At 37.0% G+C, this 19394-nt stretch overlaps 1 protein-coding gene across 1 annotated transcript in view; it reads right to left on the minus strand.

Annotated features, from left to right (window-relative positions):
• Window positions 1-19394, minus strand: part of OTOGL (otogelin like) — a 92901-nt gene that overhangs the window by 35326 nt on the left and 38181 nt on the right. Inside the window, exons 26-30 of the mRNA XM_077178025.1 lie at window positions 7670-7804; window positions 7071-7217; window positions 5289-5408; window positions 2977-3093; window positions 83-239 (exon numbers count right to left, since the gene is read on the minus strand). Of these exons, the coding sequence (XP_077034140.1) occupies window positions 83-239; window positions 2977-3093; window positions 5289-5408; window positions 7071-7217; window positions 7670-7804 (676 nt within the window). The remainder of the gene's footprint in view (window positions 1-82; window positions 240-2976; window positions 3094-5288; window positions 5409-7070; window positions 7218-7669; window positions 7805-19394) is intronic.

The following is a 19394-nucleotide window of genomic DNA, read 5'->3' on the forward strand; positions in this document are numbered from 1 at the left end:
GTCATATTTGTATAACTGGGCAGGAAAAAGTCAGGGATGCCTGTGAGATGAGCTCTGGAGCATGGCCAGCCCAGGTACATACCACAGAGCAGAGGAGATCGCCAGTGAATCGCTGCTCCTTGCTGGCAGCACTTGTGGGCATAAGCTGCAATACTGGTACACAGACACTCACAGTCCCCACCAAGATTGCAGTTGCATGTGTCTGTGTGACAATTTTTGATAAAAGAGGTCACATCAATCTGGGAGGGGAAAAAAGAAAAACAGCTGACTTAATTGCATGAGCTGTACATATTCCAGTTGCAGCAGGAGTTTTACTTCTGGACTGACTGAAAGCATTAAACACAACAATAAGGTATTTTCCAAAGTTTGGGCATATTCCTACACAAAATGCACACTTCAAATGATCAGCTTATACCTAAGTTAAAGGTTGAAAGAAAAATTGAAACAGCGATTACTAACAAACATGCTTGTCCACACATTTGCTGTTCATCAATTTTAAAGAACTATTGAAGCTGGCAGTTCTGCTTTTATAAGGCAAATACTGCCATCTGTAGCCATCCTGTCAGTTTTGCATGAACAACAACAAGATCGGAGCTGTGACTCTGATTACCAAGTTATTAAAGTAATAATTTATAGAGGGGAGATTTCCCAGGGGAAGACAGCTTGGGACCACTGGTGACATTGCGCAGAAAAAAAATAATATTTCTGCACTTATCAAGATTTTAATATAATTTGCCCACAAAACTTCATTAGATCAGAAATCCACGTTCTCTAAAATCCTATCACAATATTTAATGATTTTACATGATACACTATTTCTTGAATTTAAATCATCTTTTTTGTAATGTTCAGCAACATTTCCAAAACAGTGTTCTTACTCAACACATGGACTGTTTAAAGCAATGCTTTTCTTCAGCTTAGTGTCTGGTCTAGCTCAGCTGTCAAGCACTCAAATGGCACACGTCAGATTACAGAAATACCACCACAGTAACAAAGCACTACTTATCTAACATGAAGACAGCTTCTCAGCTGGCAGTAGCTAGAAGCTGGCAGGGACTGGATCAAGGGCAGAGAGATGTTATTGTGCTTTCATTCTTTTTCTTGTTTTGAAAACAGGGATACCACTGGGGATGTGGGGGACACACATGAGAACTAGCTCCATTCAAAGTTGACAGTAGTAGCTTTGTAGAAATCACCTAACAGCAAACTGGCTCCAAATATCTCAATCTGTCTCTCATGCCTGCAGAACAGCATTTCTCCGTGGGTCAGCAATTTCCTGCTGTTGTGACAAACTGGGAGCCTTGGGCCAAAGATCCTGCTGTTTCAGGAATTAGGAGGAAGACCCTTTTTTCTCCATGGTCAGGTTCTTCAGACCATGCTGAATTCAGTGCTTATTTGGGCAACTGCAATCCATCAGTTGCTGCCAGGCAGAGATGCAAGATTTTGTCTCCCTGCAAACTGGTGTTGCAGCCTGAGTTGAGCTGTAAGGCCCCTGTCACACAGACAGGAGCTTGCCTGCATGCACTGCAGGATCTTCCACCCACAGATCAGGAGCAACAACAAGCACGTTGGAAACCCCCATCTTTGTTTTCTGTTCTTTTCCTGCCCCCAGTGTCAGTCTCTGCTTGGGCTTTTTTCTTGGCACCCTGTTCCCCACCCAGCAGTCAGTTGCACATGCCCTTGATAGGAGGTCACTCTACATTACATTTGCAGGAGCTGTACTTTCACATGCTGATTAATGGGTTCTAAAAACACATGAAAGATGTTTGTTTTATAGACTCTCCCATACAAGATAGATGCACTTGACTACTAATTAAATCACATGTTTTGCACCTGGCATAGATTTTTTTTACATAATTATGCTAAATTTCTGGCATAATATTTGCTAATTCTAATCACAACATGGATAAGATATAGAAAATGAACGTTCAAGAGAAAAGAACTTTCTAAGTTGTTATAATAATACAGTTTCTTAAAGACTCTCAAAAGTTCCATTTTTATTTATTATTTGCCACTTTGAAAATACGCTCATCACTATGTTCTCAGGCACATGCTCAAAAAATTCTTTACATAGTAACTTAAGTCAACATTAATAAATCTCTTGGGTTAAGCTACTGCAACCTCCTTCACAGGCAAATTCCTAACCATGTTGATATTCAGCTTCAGTCCTGAAAGTCAGGAGGTTCAGCTGAGACAGCTAATGATCTCACTTAGTATTAATAGTCATGAAGAAATTAAAGACTGAGATGAAATGTCATAGTGGTTCTTGCTTGTTCAGGTGCAAAGAAGCACCTAAATACCATTGGGAGGCTAAAATTAGAAATAGGGAAAAATGTATAAAGCATGTCTTGCATTGATAATGGGTGGATTAAGATGGAATAAAAGATTACGACACAAAATAGTGTTGTCCCCATCTTGTCTAGACTGAACTGAAGGACATTGTTGTAACTCTTTTAACTTGTACTTAGCCAGGTATTGGGAAAACAAGGATACCAAACCTCAGAGTTTTGATAAAACCAGATGATAAGCTGCCAAACAATTAAAAAGCTCGAAAGCAGAAATTTTGTTCTCTCATATTTCTTTCTATATAAAGCAGGAAACAACAAAATAAAACCATTTGAAGTAAGCTGTAGGTACATGACACATATACTTACTTTAGAATCCCTCAATTTATACAAATTTACAATTTGTAAAACTTGGCTACCTTTATAGATAAAAGGTGTAAATCAACCTAAAGAGGCTAGAACCTTGATTATTCAGTAGACTAACTCACAACTCTGTTACCACTTTTATGTTTAGATTACAGTCTTGAAAGGAACAAGGAGCTCTGCACAAATATAGCCCACCCACACAGAGATACTTGCAGGACTTTACTCTGTATCCTCACATTCAGACTGAGGGTACTGGCAAGAAAAAATTCATTACTGGAATTTTATTATTTTCATGAGAGCAATCTTGGATATTTAATAGACTTACCACATTGCGACAAGGTGCAAAAAGATCACTGTATAAAATTGAGCATTCCTTTTTTGCATAAGGGAACTTGCTCTGATGTACTTCACATGGTCTCAGTGTTTCATTTGGGCTCTTACACTTAAAAACAAGCACAAAACCCACAAATATTTTATAGGTAGCTGTGTTTATCACAGACTCAGGTACATCATAGTAGCATTTAATTCAATACTTTCATAATCAGAAAATAAAAAAATTCAATTCTATCTTCTTCATCTTCTTTCCTTGATTTGTTTTTATAATTGAAAACATTTGCTCCAAAAAAAATCTTTTTGTTTTTTTCTAAAGCACTAAAATGTTCCTGCTGTCTGCTCAGTGCATAAAGACAAAATGTTTTCTTTGTGACACATTATAATCATTACCAGAGCAACCAACTGTAACATCACAAACAAATACGTGGTCCAAATCCATCCTGGGTGGTTTTCACTGACTTTAAATGGAGTCATACTACAGATGGCTTTAGCTCTGTAAGTTCAAATAAAGAAGCAGTGGTAGGAAGGGAACAACTCATTAAAATATAGTGTCAAAGAGCATCATGATTACTCAAAAAATGGGTGAGATACAACTGCATCACTTCTAGGATCTCTTAAAAAAAAAAAAAAAGAACAGAAAAAATATAGGAAAGGGACACTCAGCTTGGAGAACATGAGTTCATCTGAAACCGTGCTGTGTTGGTGCAGCAGGCAAGGTGGGTGTAATGCACCAGGAGGGTGTGACAATGAATGCACAGGAATCACTGGGGTGTCCCACAGCAGCCTCAGCTGCAGTGCAGTCACCCACATATGCTGCCCTCCTGTGCAGGTGCTCAGACACTGCTGTGAGGATATGTGCTGCCACTCCCAGGAAGGAGGAGCCCTGGAAGCATCTCCTGCTTCACAGTGCTAATACAAGCACATTTCCCAGTAGCAGAGCTGGATTCTAGGCCTCCAGCTATCAAATATCCCTTTAAAGTATATTGATTTTTCAGAAATGGTGACCAGGATACATCTTTACAATAGGCCAAAGGTCCTTTTTGAAAAAATCCTGAAGGCCTACTGCAGGGGCAGATGAAGTGCCAAGTCGTGTGAGCACAGCCAACCAGCAAGACCAAAGCTGAACTTAGATCCTGATCACTCTGGCAGACATAGAGATCAGGAGATTACATGAGATTTTACAGATATGTATCTCCACCAAAAAGTAAGGTGCAAGTCTTAACATCCTACAAGTTAATATGCTATGCTAACACTATACACCTTTTTAAGGAAGCCGCTAAATTGATACATTGAAAAAGCAAAATTCATGAACTTAATATCAAATATTCACACATTTGTTTATGTAGGACCTTCTAGATGAGCAGTATAACTCTACACATTTGCCTTGCTTGCTTATGAAATTTAAACATTTAATGTAGAATAAAATATATCCAAAGGGAGATATTGAGGCAGAGAAGCCTCAAAATCTTTATTCCAAAGCATTCTTCCATGAGGTGAGAGATATTTGGTCAATTTCCTGTTGTGTCAAGGAGAGAACAGATTAAAAACTGGTCCTGACAGTCACACAAAGGGAATGCGTTACAAATAAAGATTTTTCAGGAGGCCCACAAGGCTATAAAGCTTTACATCTTCTCAGCACAAATTAATGAAATACCTATTCTCCTGTGTTATAAACCAGAGTTGGACCATAAATGTGTGTTACCATTCATTCTCTACAGCATCCTCCTACCTTCTCCTCAGAAACCAAGTTTCTATACTGGGTTGTGCCTGTTGCTGTTCTGAGCCTTTTCTGCCCATCCTTTCACCACCTCTGCTTTGTCAATTTACTCTGTTTACAAAGTGCCACTAAAATAAATCTTCATTTTATTGTCAGTGTTTAGAAAGAAACTCTTCCAGGCCTCTTTTTTTCCAGCATTCAGATTCTGTTTACTTTCAGTATCCTGATGCCTTCCAACCCAGAGAAATTACAATTGTTTTTAAAATTGGGATGAACCAAAAATACCAGAAGCAGTGTACCCCACTTTGTAGAACACTGAAATGCAGACAGCTATAATTGTCTTTCACAGGGGAAAACATATCCTTCCCTAAAGAGATTGTTTAGTATCATTTAAATTCTGCATCTGTTTGCTATGACATACGATATTATTAACACATTTCATATCTACATACACAAAAATTAAAATATCCTCTTATACAATGACCATAATTTTAGAAAATATCTTTACATCATGTGCTTATAATGTGCTCTTTTACAAATTAAAATGATTTTTTTTTCTCTATATTCTTGTTGGACATGGGACTTACCTGTCCTAATACCCAGCTGTCTCCAAACACCTGTGCATTTCTCACCTCCATGTTGTTTGATGTAGTCAGATCATTTGAAGTATATTTGTCAAAATTTCCACACAAGCCTGCCAGTTTTCCCTGAAAGAGAAAAGAATTTTTTTCATAAACTTACAGTCAATAATTGGCACAAATTACACACATGGAATATATAATTTTTTACATAAAAAGGGTGAATGTAAATCTGACTTATCCTTTGAAAATATCTGACACTCTGCTATGCCTGTAGTTCCATATTGCAAATACCTTTTAACAGAAATCAGTGTTTTCCTTCCTTTTTTCCAGAACTTCTCCTAACTGCCTGCCTGTGAAAACAGACTGGAATCTAGTAATATTTTTTTCTGAAAGCTCAGTAGTGATTCCAGTCCAAAAGTCAAAAGTTTAAGTGAATTACATCATGATTGTGAAGCCTGACTAGTTGTTGTCATTAAAACTTGCCGTCTCTAATTTTAGTTCACAATAGCTAGAACATTTGTAATAGCAATTATAAAAGAGACAGCTGCAACTTTCTTTTCTTGGGCATATGCTGCTGATGGAAAAACTATGTATACATACATACATATATAAACATATAGGAAAATAGACATTCCTGCACAACAATAAAAAGTAGAGCTGGACTTTTAGGGTGTTGTGGATCACACTAATGAGTTTTTTTCTTAAGGTCTGCTGCAGAGATCTTACTGAAGAGAAGCCTCTGGAAGAAACAGTCATTGGAAACAGAAAGAACTGGAAGTATTTGTGCTCCTAAATGCAACCTGTAGAACTCAGCTCCCAGCTAGCTTACTCAAAAACTGAAGACCTTTTTTTTTTTCTCTATGTGTATTGATGGCTAATAAATCAACTTGTTGGTGAATTAAGTATTTAATGGCTATTTGGACAGAAGCCTATAATAATTTTACTCTAAAACCACATTAGATGGTCATTATAGCTTTGACTTACACTTCAAAAAATCTGATACTGTATTCTAGCCCAGCATGCTTTTTTTTCTTTTGCTGAATAAGCTCCATCTTCATACACGTGTTCATGTTTGAAACAAAGAGTAATGTAATTCTGAATTGCACTGATAGAGTTACTCTGCCTGCACCCAATAACTGAGTTGCAGAGACACAAAGTTAGATGATATAGCAATAGAAAAGAGAAAAGCAACTGGGAAAAAAAGGAGCCTTGAATCCCTCCTCGCATCGTGACTGAATCCTGTCACGATATATCCATTAGGTTTAAATGTAAGGTTTTTTCTAAATCTTTTCTGTATTTTTTCTTTTTTGATTAAAGCCAACATGTGACTCCATCTGTTCATCTCAGAAGCCTCTACTACATCCCAGGTTGCTGTTCCAACATCAGTCTAATGCAATCTGTGCTACAAACTTGCCATCCTCCATGTCACTGGCCACAGAAGCTTTTTTTACATTGGCTCTAGCCAATGAAAACATGCAGTAAACTGGGTAACTCAAAAACTACCCCTCACTTCCAGAACCCAAAGTTATCTTTGAGTCAGAGCTGAATCACTGCATATCTCCAAAGCTACAGTGAATCAAACAGAGTGAGTGTAGCTGTAGAAACCACTCCTTCTCTTCAGAAGTTGCTTTCTCCATCTCTTCTTACCTGGGAAATACTAGCAGCTGAACAAGCTATATCACTGGGAAAGCTAGTCTTGAAGAAAAGACTGTCACAGTTATTCAATAAAAGATGACATTAGGAATATAGAGAATCTACACAAAATCTCAGGTTTATATTTTGGCTCACCTTCCATCGAGGTCCAACTTTTACATGCATCATTGTCTTCTTATCCCACAGAATTGTAATGTCCTGTTCTGGAAAGTGTATCACAGTATAATATCCAGCCTTCCAGAGCTGATAGTTAGATTTGTTTTCTTGTGCCCCTAGGGTCTTCTGACACAAATGAATATTAATTAAGATCTACTAAAGTAAAGCGACCAGATAACAGTAGAGTATATATTGAAGAATATTTTAGCATATAGCTGAATCAATAATATTAGTAGAACTGTTGTTTAATACTTTGATATTTTATCTTTTCAGTCATTCAATTTGCTTCATACTTTGGTTTCTCTTTCTAAACCAACTGGAAAGAAACTCATAAATCCCAGTATGTTTCAACTCCTTGAGACTTTTGGGCAATCTTCTTTGCATGACAAATAGAACTTGAAAAAAAACAATGGGAAAAAAAAAGTGTGTCCTGGGACCTGCTGCTTTATCCAGGCCTAAACACTTGTACTACATTAACTTAGACTGAGAGATGCTTTCCAAAAACATGCTCCTTTAGAGCTGTAAATTTGCAGTGCTTATCTTAAAGGGCAAACAAAAAAGGAAAGAAAATAACTAACCTGCTTCTCAGAAGGTTCACTAAAATAAATCTCAGTGTCTCCAACAGTGATGAAAACATTCTTTGAGCAAACAATATCATTGTCAAAGCACTTTTTGTTCTGAGCAATTATAGATATATTTGAGTTATCTGTGCTCTGCAACATTAAGAAGAAATTATTTTACTGATATATTCAATTGCATTTCACTCCTGCAGATTTATTCTATGCTTATCATCATAAAAAAAATATATATATATATACTTAAGAATTTACACACATTTGAAATTAAATTTAAGCAAGTTACCAAATCAGGAAATGCCTTTTTAAATTCAAAACTGAACCCACAAACTTTGGAGTTAAGCACAAGGAGCTATTATATTCAGCTGTGACTCCTCTTGCTGAAGACTTCACAAACTCAGAGGATCAGGCTACCCCTAAACTAAGAGTCTGGTTTAGGCTTTTAAAATATGCTTTTACTTGGAAGTGAATATTTACGGCACAGTGTGGTTGTCGAAATTGAGACATGCTATAAAAAGAGCTTTATTTTTAAACCAAGGTACATGAGATCAAGCTGTTTTCATGTTTTTAAAACCAATAAACCTTCCATCTGTCAGTAATAGAGAGGACAGTTTCTGTGTCACCACACATCAAAATTCACAAAACCATGAGTCATACTTAATGTTATTGGAGGGGGTAAATGTTTCTGCCAATATTTTTGTTTATAGGGTGGGATTATTTTAACTTTTAGAAGATTTGAATATTTTGTTGTCCTGATTTACTGGTGTTTTAGCACTTCAAATTCAAATGTACTGCCTCCCCAGTGCCACACCTTTTGGCTCTACAGCCCATTCATTACTTTTGCGTACTAGGCACAAAAAAATCACCTTTGCACCTTGGCTCGACACATCAGTTTATTCACCTACAGCTTCTGTGGTTCTGTATCCTGAGGGAAACACACATGCACCTTGTAATTCCACATGCTAAGATTTTACCTGAACAAAGGAGATGAACTGTCTTTTCAGTTGCTAACACTACCACCAAAAAAAATGAAGCTGAGCTATTCCTATTTCCTATTTTAATTTACTTCCCTATTCTTTTCTGTACCAATCCTTTCAAATCAACAATAACTATAGAAATTACTTGAGAAAGTTAACTTCATAACATTAATATGAGCCACTGTTAATATTGAGACACTGTTTCTGAATCTAGTCCAATTTTTGAGTAAATTCAGTCCTACAGTCATCAGACACCTGAGACAGACATGAAATAAAAATCTTGGAAGTGGCAAGTAGCACCCACTGACTAATCCAGTCTTATATGGGACACTTGGGTAGTGCTGGGAACAAAAAGATTCTCTTGTTAAAACTCTTCTGGCTCCCACCCTCTTTTGAACATACTCTCTGAGACTGTGATTAGATGAAATTAATTGGAGGTGCTAATGGGCATGGTGTACAAGATGGAATGGTGGCTCTCAGCATCTCCTCAGTCCTGGGAATACTCTTGGCTCCCAGCAATGCTCTTGAAGAGCTCTACTTGGCCTCAACAGGAGGCACCCCACACCTTGGTGTCTGCCCACAGCATCTCCCCCAGAGCTTTGCTCCCTCCTGTGGTCAATGTACCACTGCTTTGCCCAGTGTACCCCCAGGAGTTGCTGGCTACTTACTCCTAACTATTTCTTGCCTGTCTCACATTTGTACCCTTATTTATTCTGTGCTCATCAGAATTCAAGAATTAAAAAAAAAAAGTCAGTAATTTTTCCTCATCAGTGAGAAATATTGCATGCGCTTGTAGGAAGAAGTTTGTGTATTTTTTCTTAATAAAAGTCATAGTGACCAAACTCTTTAAAAAACTCTTTCAATCTAAATTCAAAACCAAACCCAAAACCCCAGATGATGGAAAGCATAGAGGTATTTTTTTGCCACACAGAGGAGGTACTACTGTTTTGCTACCCTTAATCTAGCATGGCCCACAAGCCAGAGGATGCTGCTACCTGGCATAGAAAACATTCTACAGCAAGTGAGTGCTTGTGAATGTGATGAGCACGAGTTGTGGGAGACTGCCTGCAAGCTCTATGTTACCCTAATGCCAGGGCTTAGGAAACAGATGGCACTTGCCAGCAGTTAGCTTGGAAGGCAACAGCTACAGTGGGTAAAGTTATTCACTAACTGCTTAGTGGTAAGGGGGTGTGGGAAATCAAATCTCCGTGATTTAGCAAGGGAACTCAGTTTAAAAGTATCAAAAGCTTCAAGGTAAAGTAAAGTTCATCTGTTCCATTCTGTTGTAAAGTTGTGTTAGTTTGCTCTCAAAATAAAATTGGTCACTACCTTACTGGGAAATACACTATGTTTTAATTAAACCAGGCCTGCTGCTGGAGTGAGTACCAATTATTCCCCTCCAAATCAGATAACAGCCCAGAGCATTTTTTGATTTATTGGATGCGATGTGGTAAATTAAAAAGGAGACAATCTCATTAGTTTGATAGATAGGATGCAAGCTGATACATTCTGTGCTGGGCAACTGAAAAGTGAGAAAAGGAGTTACTCCCCACCGTGGCTCAGTGCAAAGAAGGACTTTGCTTGCAGTCTATTTGATGCCTAGGACATTGTGGGCTCTTTTCATTGCACAGGTCACTCCTCTTCAGTTACCTTAGTCTCAGCAAAAAGGGACACTCTGAGTTAATAGGGAAGCAATGTCTTCCCTGTAAGAAAAGAAATTAGGAGCTTGATTTTAAATTAGGATAGTCAAATCAGGCTAATTACCCCACAGTAAAAATACACCTTTTTTGGCAATGAAGACAAGTCCTTGAGGCAGCAGCGGGTAGCTATATTAGCTATGCTAACTGAAACTGCTGCCTGTGCCTTCTGACAGTCCAGACCAATCCCTTCAGCTGAACAGCATCAACACACTCAAGTCAGAAGTTTTTGTATATGGTTGGGATTTGAGCCAAGAGCACAAACTGAGTTATATTTCAAGTTAACTCTGCAGTACAGAGAAGCCTGGAGCCAGGAAGTGTTTTGCTGACCAAAGCCAGAACAGGGAGTCCTGAAGACATGTGAAGTACTGCCTTACTTGTAGGACTGCATGATGGTATTAAATTACTAGGAATTATGCAGGACAGATATGCAGAGAGACTGTGCTAGTAGTTCAATAGAGTTATGAGTAAATCAGACATTTCACAAAAAAGGGCTTTGTATTAAATCCTGAATCTTCTGTGCTTTCTCTTTTTCTAATTAAATCTTAGACCTAAACCCATACATAAAAATATCATTATGGATTACATGTCTCTTATGGCTCTAAACTTTCACAAAATTATTTGCTTTATATATATTTACAAAATTATTTGCTTGCTGTTCTCTCCATATAACTCAATAGACACCTTTCCAAGCCATACAATATTAGACAAATTCAAATTTGAATGACAGTTTCTATCACAGTCTTCAAATTATTCTGTAGCTGCTGCACATGCAGTGTCTTCTTTCAACAAGGAAGAAATAAAGCGCAGTTGAAACTTAGCACCTAACTATTACCAGTGCAAAAGAAAAGACTATTCAGCTAAAGTGAGGGTCATCTTCTAATGTTTATATAAGACAGGGAGGTCTTAAGCAAATCTCAAGAGTTCTTAGGGAATGTGATGGTATAAATGATAATGAGTTCCATCTCTCTAATCTGCACTAAATCCACACAAATATGAAAACAAGCTTTTGTCACTAGCACTAGAAGAAATGTCTGAGTAGACACTAGGAGCAGGTCTAATGAATAACAAGGTGGGGGATTTTTTGGTTTTGTTTTTTTCTGCACAGCCTCTTTCCAAGGCAGAGTCACTCTTTACCTTTTTAGGTAAAATGCACCCAGCAGGGGATGTACTCCAGTTCATCATGTGAAACCTACTTATGCTGACAGAAACTAGAAATAAAATGGTTTTCCCACTGCAAGAGTATCTTCCCACGTAAATTACCATATCCAGCCTGTTCCAACTTAATATCAGTTTCTTTGTGATAACATGGAGTTGCCAAGCAACAGAAAAGACAGAGTCACAGCTCTGGGCAGTCAGTCAAAAGCTCATTGTCAGTCCCACTTCTCAGGACATTCTTTTTCTAGACTTCACTGCACTTTTTTTCCATATTTCTTCCTAGTCAAAAAAGCAAAGCACTGCTTTCCTTTTTCTGGTTTGGTGTTGTTTTTGGGGTTTTTTTTTAGCAGTGCTTGGGAATGCTAGAGTTTATTTTTGTTAGAGACTTTCTATTTCAATATCCTGTTAGAAATTTTCTGTCTCTTTTAACCAATAAGAATTCTGTGTAGTGTGCTTACATCGTCAAAATGCAGCCTGGGAAAAGACAATTTAATTGGCTGTATTCATTTCTTTGAAAATTTCATTAAAATCTCTCTAACTGTTCCATGTAAGACTCATTTTTTTTCTCAATACCCATTTACCTGATTTACCCATTACTTTTGACTTATTCCCTACAAAACTGCAAACTAGGGTGGCCATAAAGGCATATAAGGACATCCTGGGAGTGGGATAGAGACAGATTAGGCCTATCTTCCTTTTGCTTTAATGATATTTTAGGTGTTTTCATATAGAGCCACAAAAGAGAACAGTAAAAAGCTCTAAAAATATTGAAAAAATATAAAGTAGTTTAAAAAGTAGAAATTGCTTTCTCCTTCCTACATATGTTCAGAGAGATTCCATAGCTGTGTTCAGATTTAATATTTCAGGAGATTTTATGGAAAGTCAGAATTAGCTTGGTCATGGTTTATTGGCTCCTTTCTTATGAAGGAGCTTAATATTTGAAACTATTACTTCTAGGGAGCTTGATCTGGGAGAAGTAAAACATCTTAGCCCAGATTTAGTGAGCATTTGGGCATAAATATAGAAGCTATTTTGGGGAGCAGACAAATGCCTTGGCGTCTAACTTGTTCTTGCTCTATTAGCTTCCTGTGCCATTTTTCTATGGACTTGAGCTCCAGATAATCAGTGAAAATGCATTAATTATGCAAAACTCATTTTAATTTACACTAAGAAGCATCTCTTATTGAAAAGCTTCCTTTGTTTTGCTGCTGCACCTAATTTCTTCTGCACCTTGCCAGAATTAAATATACAGTCCACGTAACTTTATTTGATCCGTGGTTTTGTATCCTGTACTAATTTGTATCAGCAAATGTTCTTCCCCACAGCTATTAAAACAATGGAGCAATGTTGCTTGGAGTCAACAGATGGCACTGAAACACACTGTCTCACTTTGGGAAGAAATCCACATGAAAGTTGGGAAAAAAATATTATGGGAAAGATAGTGGATGATCCTCTTACACAAGAGAGAACAGAGAGGAAAGGAATTGTAATAGCACTTTTTTTCCAACCCATGTTATGTAGTTTTATACAGCTATTCAAAATAAAAACAAAAATTAAAAAAAAACAACATTTAGGAACCAACAACCTGAAAGCCAAATTGCTTATGCAAATGCACATTAATTTTTCCTTTACATCTTTTACATGGCTGCAGAGTATTTTCACTCAAAATATGGCAAAGAAGCCTGCAGTACACATGTAAGATATGAGATATTTCTAGCTTTGAAGCACAGTTGAGTAGAAAAGGAGAGAAACATGACTGAGTAGATTCACTCATGAAAATTCAAGAGGAGTGAGATTATTCCAGCTACTGACTTATCCTCAAACAATTTCCAGATGTTTGCTAGTCCATCCATGATAACTCTTGCCTATTTCTTTAAAAGTGACTTCTGAAAAGGATACATCTCAGGTAGAACAAACTCTCAAAAACTCCAAAAAGATCTATGACAAGTATGTATTTATGTATGTATGTATATATACAAGCAACAGGAAAAACATCATTATATAATATTTTCTTATACATTGAGTTTTCTTCTAGTAGATTTTACTGCAATATAGAGCTGTTGGGTGTTCTGAAGGTTTGTCAACAATAAAATCCTTTTTTTTTTAATCTAATAATAATGAAAATACATTACAGTAAATACTTTATCTACTTAAAATAGAACCTTGTTCTAACTCCATGTTTCTTAATTTTGAAAACACTACAGAAAGATCACTGAAAAAGTTTTGATTTTCTTTTTTGTATTTTAAGAGAACTATATTAAAAGGTTTGAGAAAAAAGAATTTAAAGCAGATTTCCTTTTGTTTCATTTACTTAACTTTGCCTGCTTGTGTACCAGATTTAGCTTTTGCACAGGTCATATTACTCCAATCCCTTTCTAATTAAAAATGAGAGCTTCTGAAGACTGAAGATTTTGAAACATTTGAGTATTTGTTTCCAAGTGACAGAGTCTGTAATCTGAACTATTCTGAATTACAAATCAGCAGCACAGTTCATGGTATTAGTTCTAATATCTAAGCATGTATTTACATGAGACCTGTTAGTGTTGTTTTATTAATAAGTGCATGATAAATGTTAATATTTTGTTGTTGGTTGTAATGATAAAGTGCAAAAGGAAAATAAAGGACAAGAGCTCCAGCAAATGATTGCAGAAGCTAGAAAGCTGAAACTTTCACAAAGATTTTATGGTTTTCAGTATAAAAAAAAGTTAAGTGTGTTCATTTACACTACTGAAGTTTAGTTTTTATATATTCAGAAAAAACAAACCTCATAGCCTAATCTTAATCAGAATAAATTGAATTCACAGTTCTCATATTTCACCAACACCCAGAGTCAGAGGCCATGAACTAAGCAGCACCTGCAGGTGACTGACCCAAGCATCCCACCCCTCCAAACACAGAGAAGGGCTGGGTGCTACGGCTGCACACACAGCTCTGAAACAGCAGCACATCATTCCTGCCTTTGCTCATCTTTTACTGTGCTGCATCATCAACGGTTCACAAAGCTGAACCCACCAGAGGCCCTCAAACTCAGGCAGCCATGCTGTGAACTGCCTTTTCAGGCAACCATAAGCATCAAATATTCTGGAGTCAGTATAGCCAAAGGGCTTTTGGATGATGAAGATTAACCCAAAATCAGAAATTCAAGGCAAAAGGTCACTAAACAGCAAAGTCCTTAGTAAGGGAATCCAGCTTCTGAATCACACTATGCACACACCACCTCCAAATTGCCATTCTCATGGTAAGAAAATTTTCCCCAAGCCTTTCCTGGAAGCCCTCCATGCTAATCTGCACAAACTGAAAGAAATCTTTCCTTTGTTGGAAAATAAAAGTGATTCATTCATTGCATAATTTAATGGTCTGGAGAATCAGGTGGTGGAGGCAGAAAGGCATGTAGAGGTAATTGAGTCTGAAATCATTGATCTGAAGAAAATGGAACAGAGCACAAATCCATTGCTAACTGTAATCAGATCTTTTGCTCACAGAAGGAATGGAACAAATAGAAAAACAGGTACAGCTGAAGACAGGATAGAAATGGATGTCTCCCAGAGGGAGCTTGCTATTGACCCTTACAGGACTTCCAGAGACCCAGAAAAAGAGTGCATCCAGAAAGGTTTCCTCTGAAATCATGGGACTAATGAAAAGCAAACTGTTGGTATTATTTGTGACAAGAGCAGGGCAAAGTATTCACAGTAAACAGTTTTTTTCACTGAAATGTAGTCTCTTTCTTTCTTGGGCACAAATTTTCACACAACACATCATTATTTCTACGCAGTTAGTACTGCTATAAATTATTTGACAAGTGTTTTAGGTCGAAATATTTTGGTACATCATTTACTCATAAAACTACAAATGGGAATATGACTTGCGGATTAGATATGTTAATTAAAGAATTAAAGGCACTCTGATTGAAACAGCATGTACAGTTTTATTTCCTGAAAAGATGAAAATTACTTTTAGAGTCTGATGTCCAATTTTAAACATTTGTAATTTCAAATTCAACATTATTTACTTTCCCATTAAAATCTCCATAATCTATTAAAAGAAACTATTTGTCTTAACTGAATAGTCAGCTTGGCAATGTTGATTAACCATGACCCTGCAGCTTTAATTCTCTATAAGGTGACTGAAAGCAAGAAGAATGTATTTATTTTGCAAATAGGCTATGAGAGAGACCATGCCAAATATTTAATTCTACAGCTTTGCCAATTTCATGGATCTAGAGTCTGGCTACCTCGTATAAATGATGTTGAAAAAGAGCTGCACAAAAAATTACAGATATTCAATAAGGGATCATAGGATAAATCCTAGTTCTGACTCCTCAGATGTCAAATGAGTAATTGAAAAATTGTTGCTTTTTGTGTGATTGCTCCAGCTTATGCCCAGTCATCATCTGAAAAATTTACCATTCAAGATAAATATATCAGCAAATAATGGATAAAAGATTATCAGTACATCAAACAACCTCTGTATTAAGCACTCTAATAAAAGTATAATTTAGTAAGAGCTTTGAACTTGCTTCAAGTTACAAAAGAAGGGGAATGCAAGAGAAGAGTTCCCTGGCTGTATTCCCCAGAGCAGTCCAGGTATCTAGTTCTGGGGTGTGCTCAGCATGGGAGAATCACTTGGGAAGTGATAGTGGTGATTCATGAGCTGATGTATGTGTTGTTAAATGAACTTAACAAATGACCTCTTATTTAATGTCTGCTGACCCAGAAGAGTTACATCCGCACTTCTAATTGGCATAGTGGTTTGATTATTTGATCAAATGGCTCAAAAATGATTGTTGTTTTCATAATCCTCCAACTTTGGCTTCAAAAGAGTTTTCATGATTGCATCAAAAAAGCTTAAGAAGGTGACTTTAAAATGCTCAAAGCCCCAGTGGCAGCTGAAAAGTGAAAATATTTTTACCGCATACTTTGAATTTAAGACTCATCTATTAAATAGGAATACTTGAGGATGAGGCCTTAGTTACACTGACCTTCATCTTTCAGGATATAGGAACAAAACAGTCCATCCCTTTCTGTGCTTTAGGATCTTCCTGACAATGTAAGGTTAGTGGAAACCAAAGGTTAGTGCATATATTTCAGTGGGGAATTTTGGGGTGTTTTTTAAAAGACAGATGAGCATTGCAACAGAGCACCCTCTCGTTTGAGAATATTCTGATGGGTGGCTTACCCTTTGAACTACTGCTTGAAATCTGCCCCAGAGCAGAGAAAATATTTTTTTCTGAGAAATGCTAATAATTTTGGGGGGAATATTTTTTCTGAGAAAAAATTTTCTTCTGTTTCACAGAAGAGAACATGTCTGAGGGGCTCCAAGCGCACTGAACCTCCAAGCCTTAATAAAAATGCTGAGCTGCAGGACTGAAAACGACCACAGAAATAAAAAAGGCCAACATTTGTCATAGAAAGACACTAATTTTATCATAAGAGCAGAAGTCTATGAAACAAGTAAATGGAAGAAACAGACAGTAACTAGTAAAAAGTTTGCCAGAAAAATAATCCCATTTTTTGGAGGAAATAATGTAGCACCATGAAAGACAGTAAAGACAATAAGCAAGAAAATGGAAGAAAAAAGATATTTAAATATTTTCAAGTAAGAAACTGTTTGACTTTAATTTTATCATTCATATTTAGATTAGCAAAATGAAGTGTTTACATGACCAACTGATAAACAAGTTTGTCTTCTAAGATTTTTTTTTTAACCTTCGAAACAACCGAGATTTTAAAACATTTTAAAAAATATTGATATCTTCTCTGTGAATGTCATTCATCTATACAGGGACTTTACATCTCAGTGTATAATGTAACTCTTAATTCCTTTATAAAAGTGAATTTATCTTTTCATGAGACCTAACTGCCCCAATATTCTTAATTGCTGATCTAAATATTTTCTGTCATTTTCTGCCCAATGGACAAATCTGTTGAACTCGTTATAAAGGGGTTTTTCATACACTTGCAGTCACCTTAAACAAAAAGGCCTGACAGGAGACAATGATGTTGAAAACAAGTAAGTTTCATAATTGGCTGAAAGTTTATACTTGATTTTTCTCCCACAGGAGCACAAGGGGTCCTTATTAAAAACATAATAAAGGTAAGGATGAGTTCTTTGTTTGGTACAGTGGAATATGATGACAAATTAAAGAGTTGTTCAAACAGATCAGATTTAGGAAGGCCAACAGCCAAATCAAACATTGAGGGCTGGTAACATGGATGGGAACTGCACATTATCATGCCTCTGGGGATGATGGATTCAGATTATAATTCTTGCACTCAGTTCTGTATCTGGGAAGACCTTCTATGCCAACAAACTGATTGTAGCTATAACTTTCCTTATTGCCCCGCTACAACACCTTTAGGTATTACTTCTGTTAGTAGAAACAAAGCAGTCCACTGCTTACAGGAAAAATATTAAAGGATAAAGATAAAAGGAAAAGGACAAACTTATTACAATTTTGTATATACAACACTACAGCTACTTTAGCTGCTTCAGTTTCAGGAGACTGGTGAGAATTTCATGTTATCCATAAAAATCAGCCTCCCAACAGCTCTGCAAATTAGCATTAAATCAATGGGATGTGTATTAGCAGCAGTGATATCTATGATCTGCAATACCTTACAGGCAGGAAATGAAGTGCACAGCACACACCCTGACGGCAGGGGGTTTGGACTAGAAGACCTTTAAACTCCCCTTCCAACCCAAATCATTCTGTGATTCTGTAATTGTGTTAAAAAAAAAATTAGTTTGTAGAACAGGTAGCACAGTTAGGCGCTAATGCCTTGCATAGCTGTGCCTCCCACGGTGTTAGGCAAGGAATTTAAATTCTGCAGTTGTATATATATTTTTCCACCTTTCATCTGGCTTCTCTATTTGGATAACAGGCTAAAAGAGACAAGGCTCTCTTATGTACCTTCTCAATACATAGTTGTTCAAGGTAGATTCATCTTACTTGGATACTACTATTTAAAATGTCACAATATATGGGAAGAGGATTATACAGAGAGACATGGAAACTCTTGCTCTAGGAACAAAAAAGAGTACTTCAAACAAGAGCAGCCTCATCATGCTATCATGCCTGCATATATCTAAACCTCATCAGGATGTGGTACAAGTGTAGTGTAACTGTGTATATACAAATAAAAGCAAATGTGATTATCACTCAGGCTTCAGACTTCATCATATGAAGATGTCCATTACATGTGTTTCATTTCTTTTCTTCACATAAAATTCCATTCCTACATAATAGTAGCTAATTTAGGGCCTAACTTCACGGTAATGTAGTTACAGGGGTTTTTTCTGTTCATTGGTTTGCATTTGCTTGTTGTTGAATTTCCTCTTTTATTTTATTATGCAGTATTTTCTGCCTTAAGATCTCCTGAAGCTTTTGTTTCAGCTTTTCAGACTGAATTTTTATTATAAGAATACTCTACCTCAATCCTCACATCACCTTTTCAAAATTGTTTCTGCTGCTGAGTGCAGGTGTCAGCATGGATCCCTATGGGATTTCACCAGGATTTCTCCCATTAAAAATAAAAAAAAAATTTTAAAAGGCCTATTATTCTTGATTCTTGTGTTTTAACCTCTGACTTGTAATTTGTTCAGCAGAGGGAAAGAAAGATGATGAAGGGACTGGAGCATATATCTTACAAGGAAAGGATGAGGAAGCTGGGCCTGTTCAGCTTCCAGAAGAGATGACTGAGAAGGGATGTCATCAAAGCTTACAAAAGTCTAAGGGAAGGTGCCCAGGAGGATGGAACCAGGCTCTTCTCAGCCAAGGAGCAGGACAAGAGGCAATGGGCAGAGAGAGATGCACAGCAAGTTCTGCTTAATATAAGGAAGAACTTCTTTACTGTGCAGGTGACTGAGCACTGGAACAGATTGCCCAGGGAGGGTGTG

The sequence above is a fragment of the Agelaius phoeniceus genome, chromosome 5 (assembly GCF_051311805.1).
Source record: "Agelaius phoeniceus isolate bAgePho1 chromosome 5, bAgePho1.hap1, whole genome shotgun sequence".
NCBI lineage: Eukaryota > Metazoa > Chordata > Aves > Passeriformes > Icteridae > Agelaius > Agelaius phoeniceus.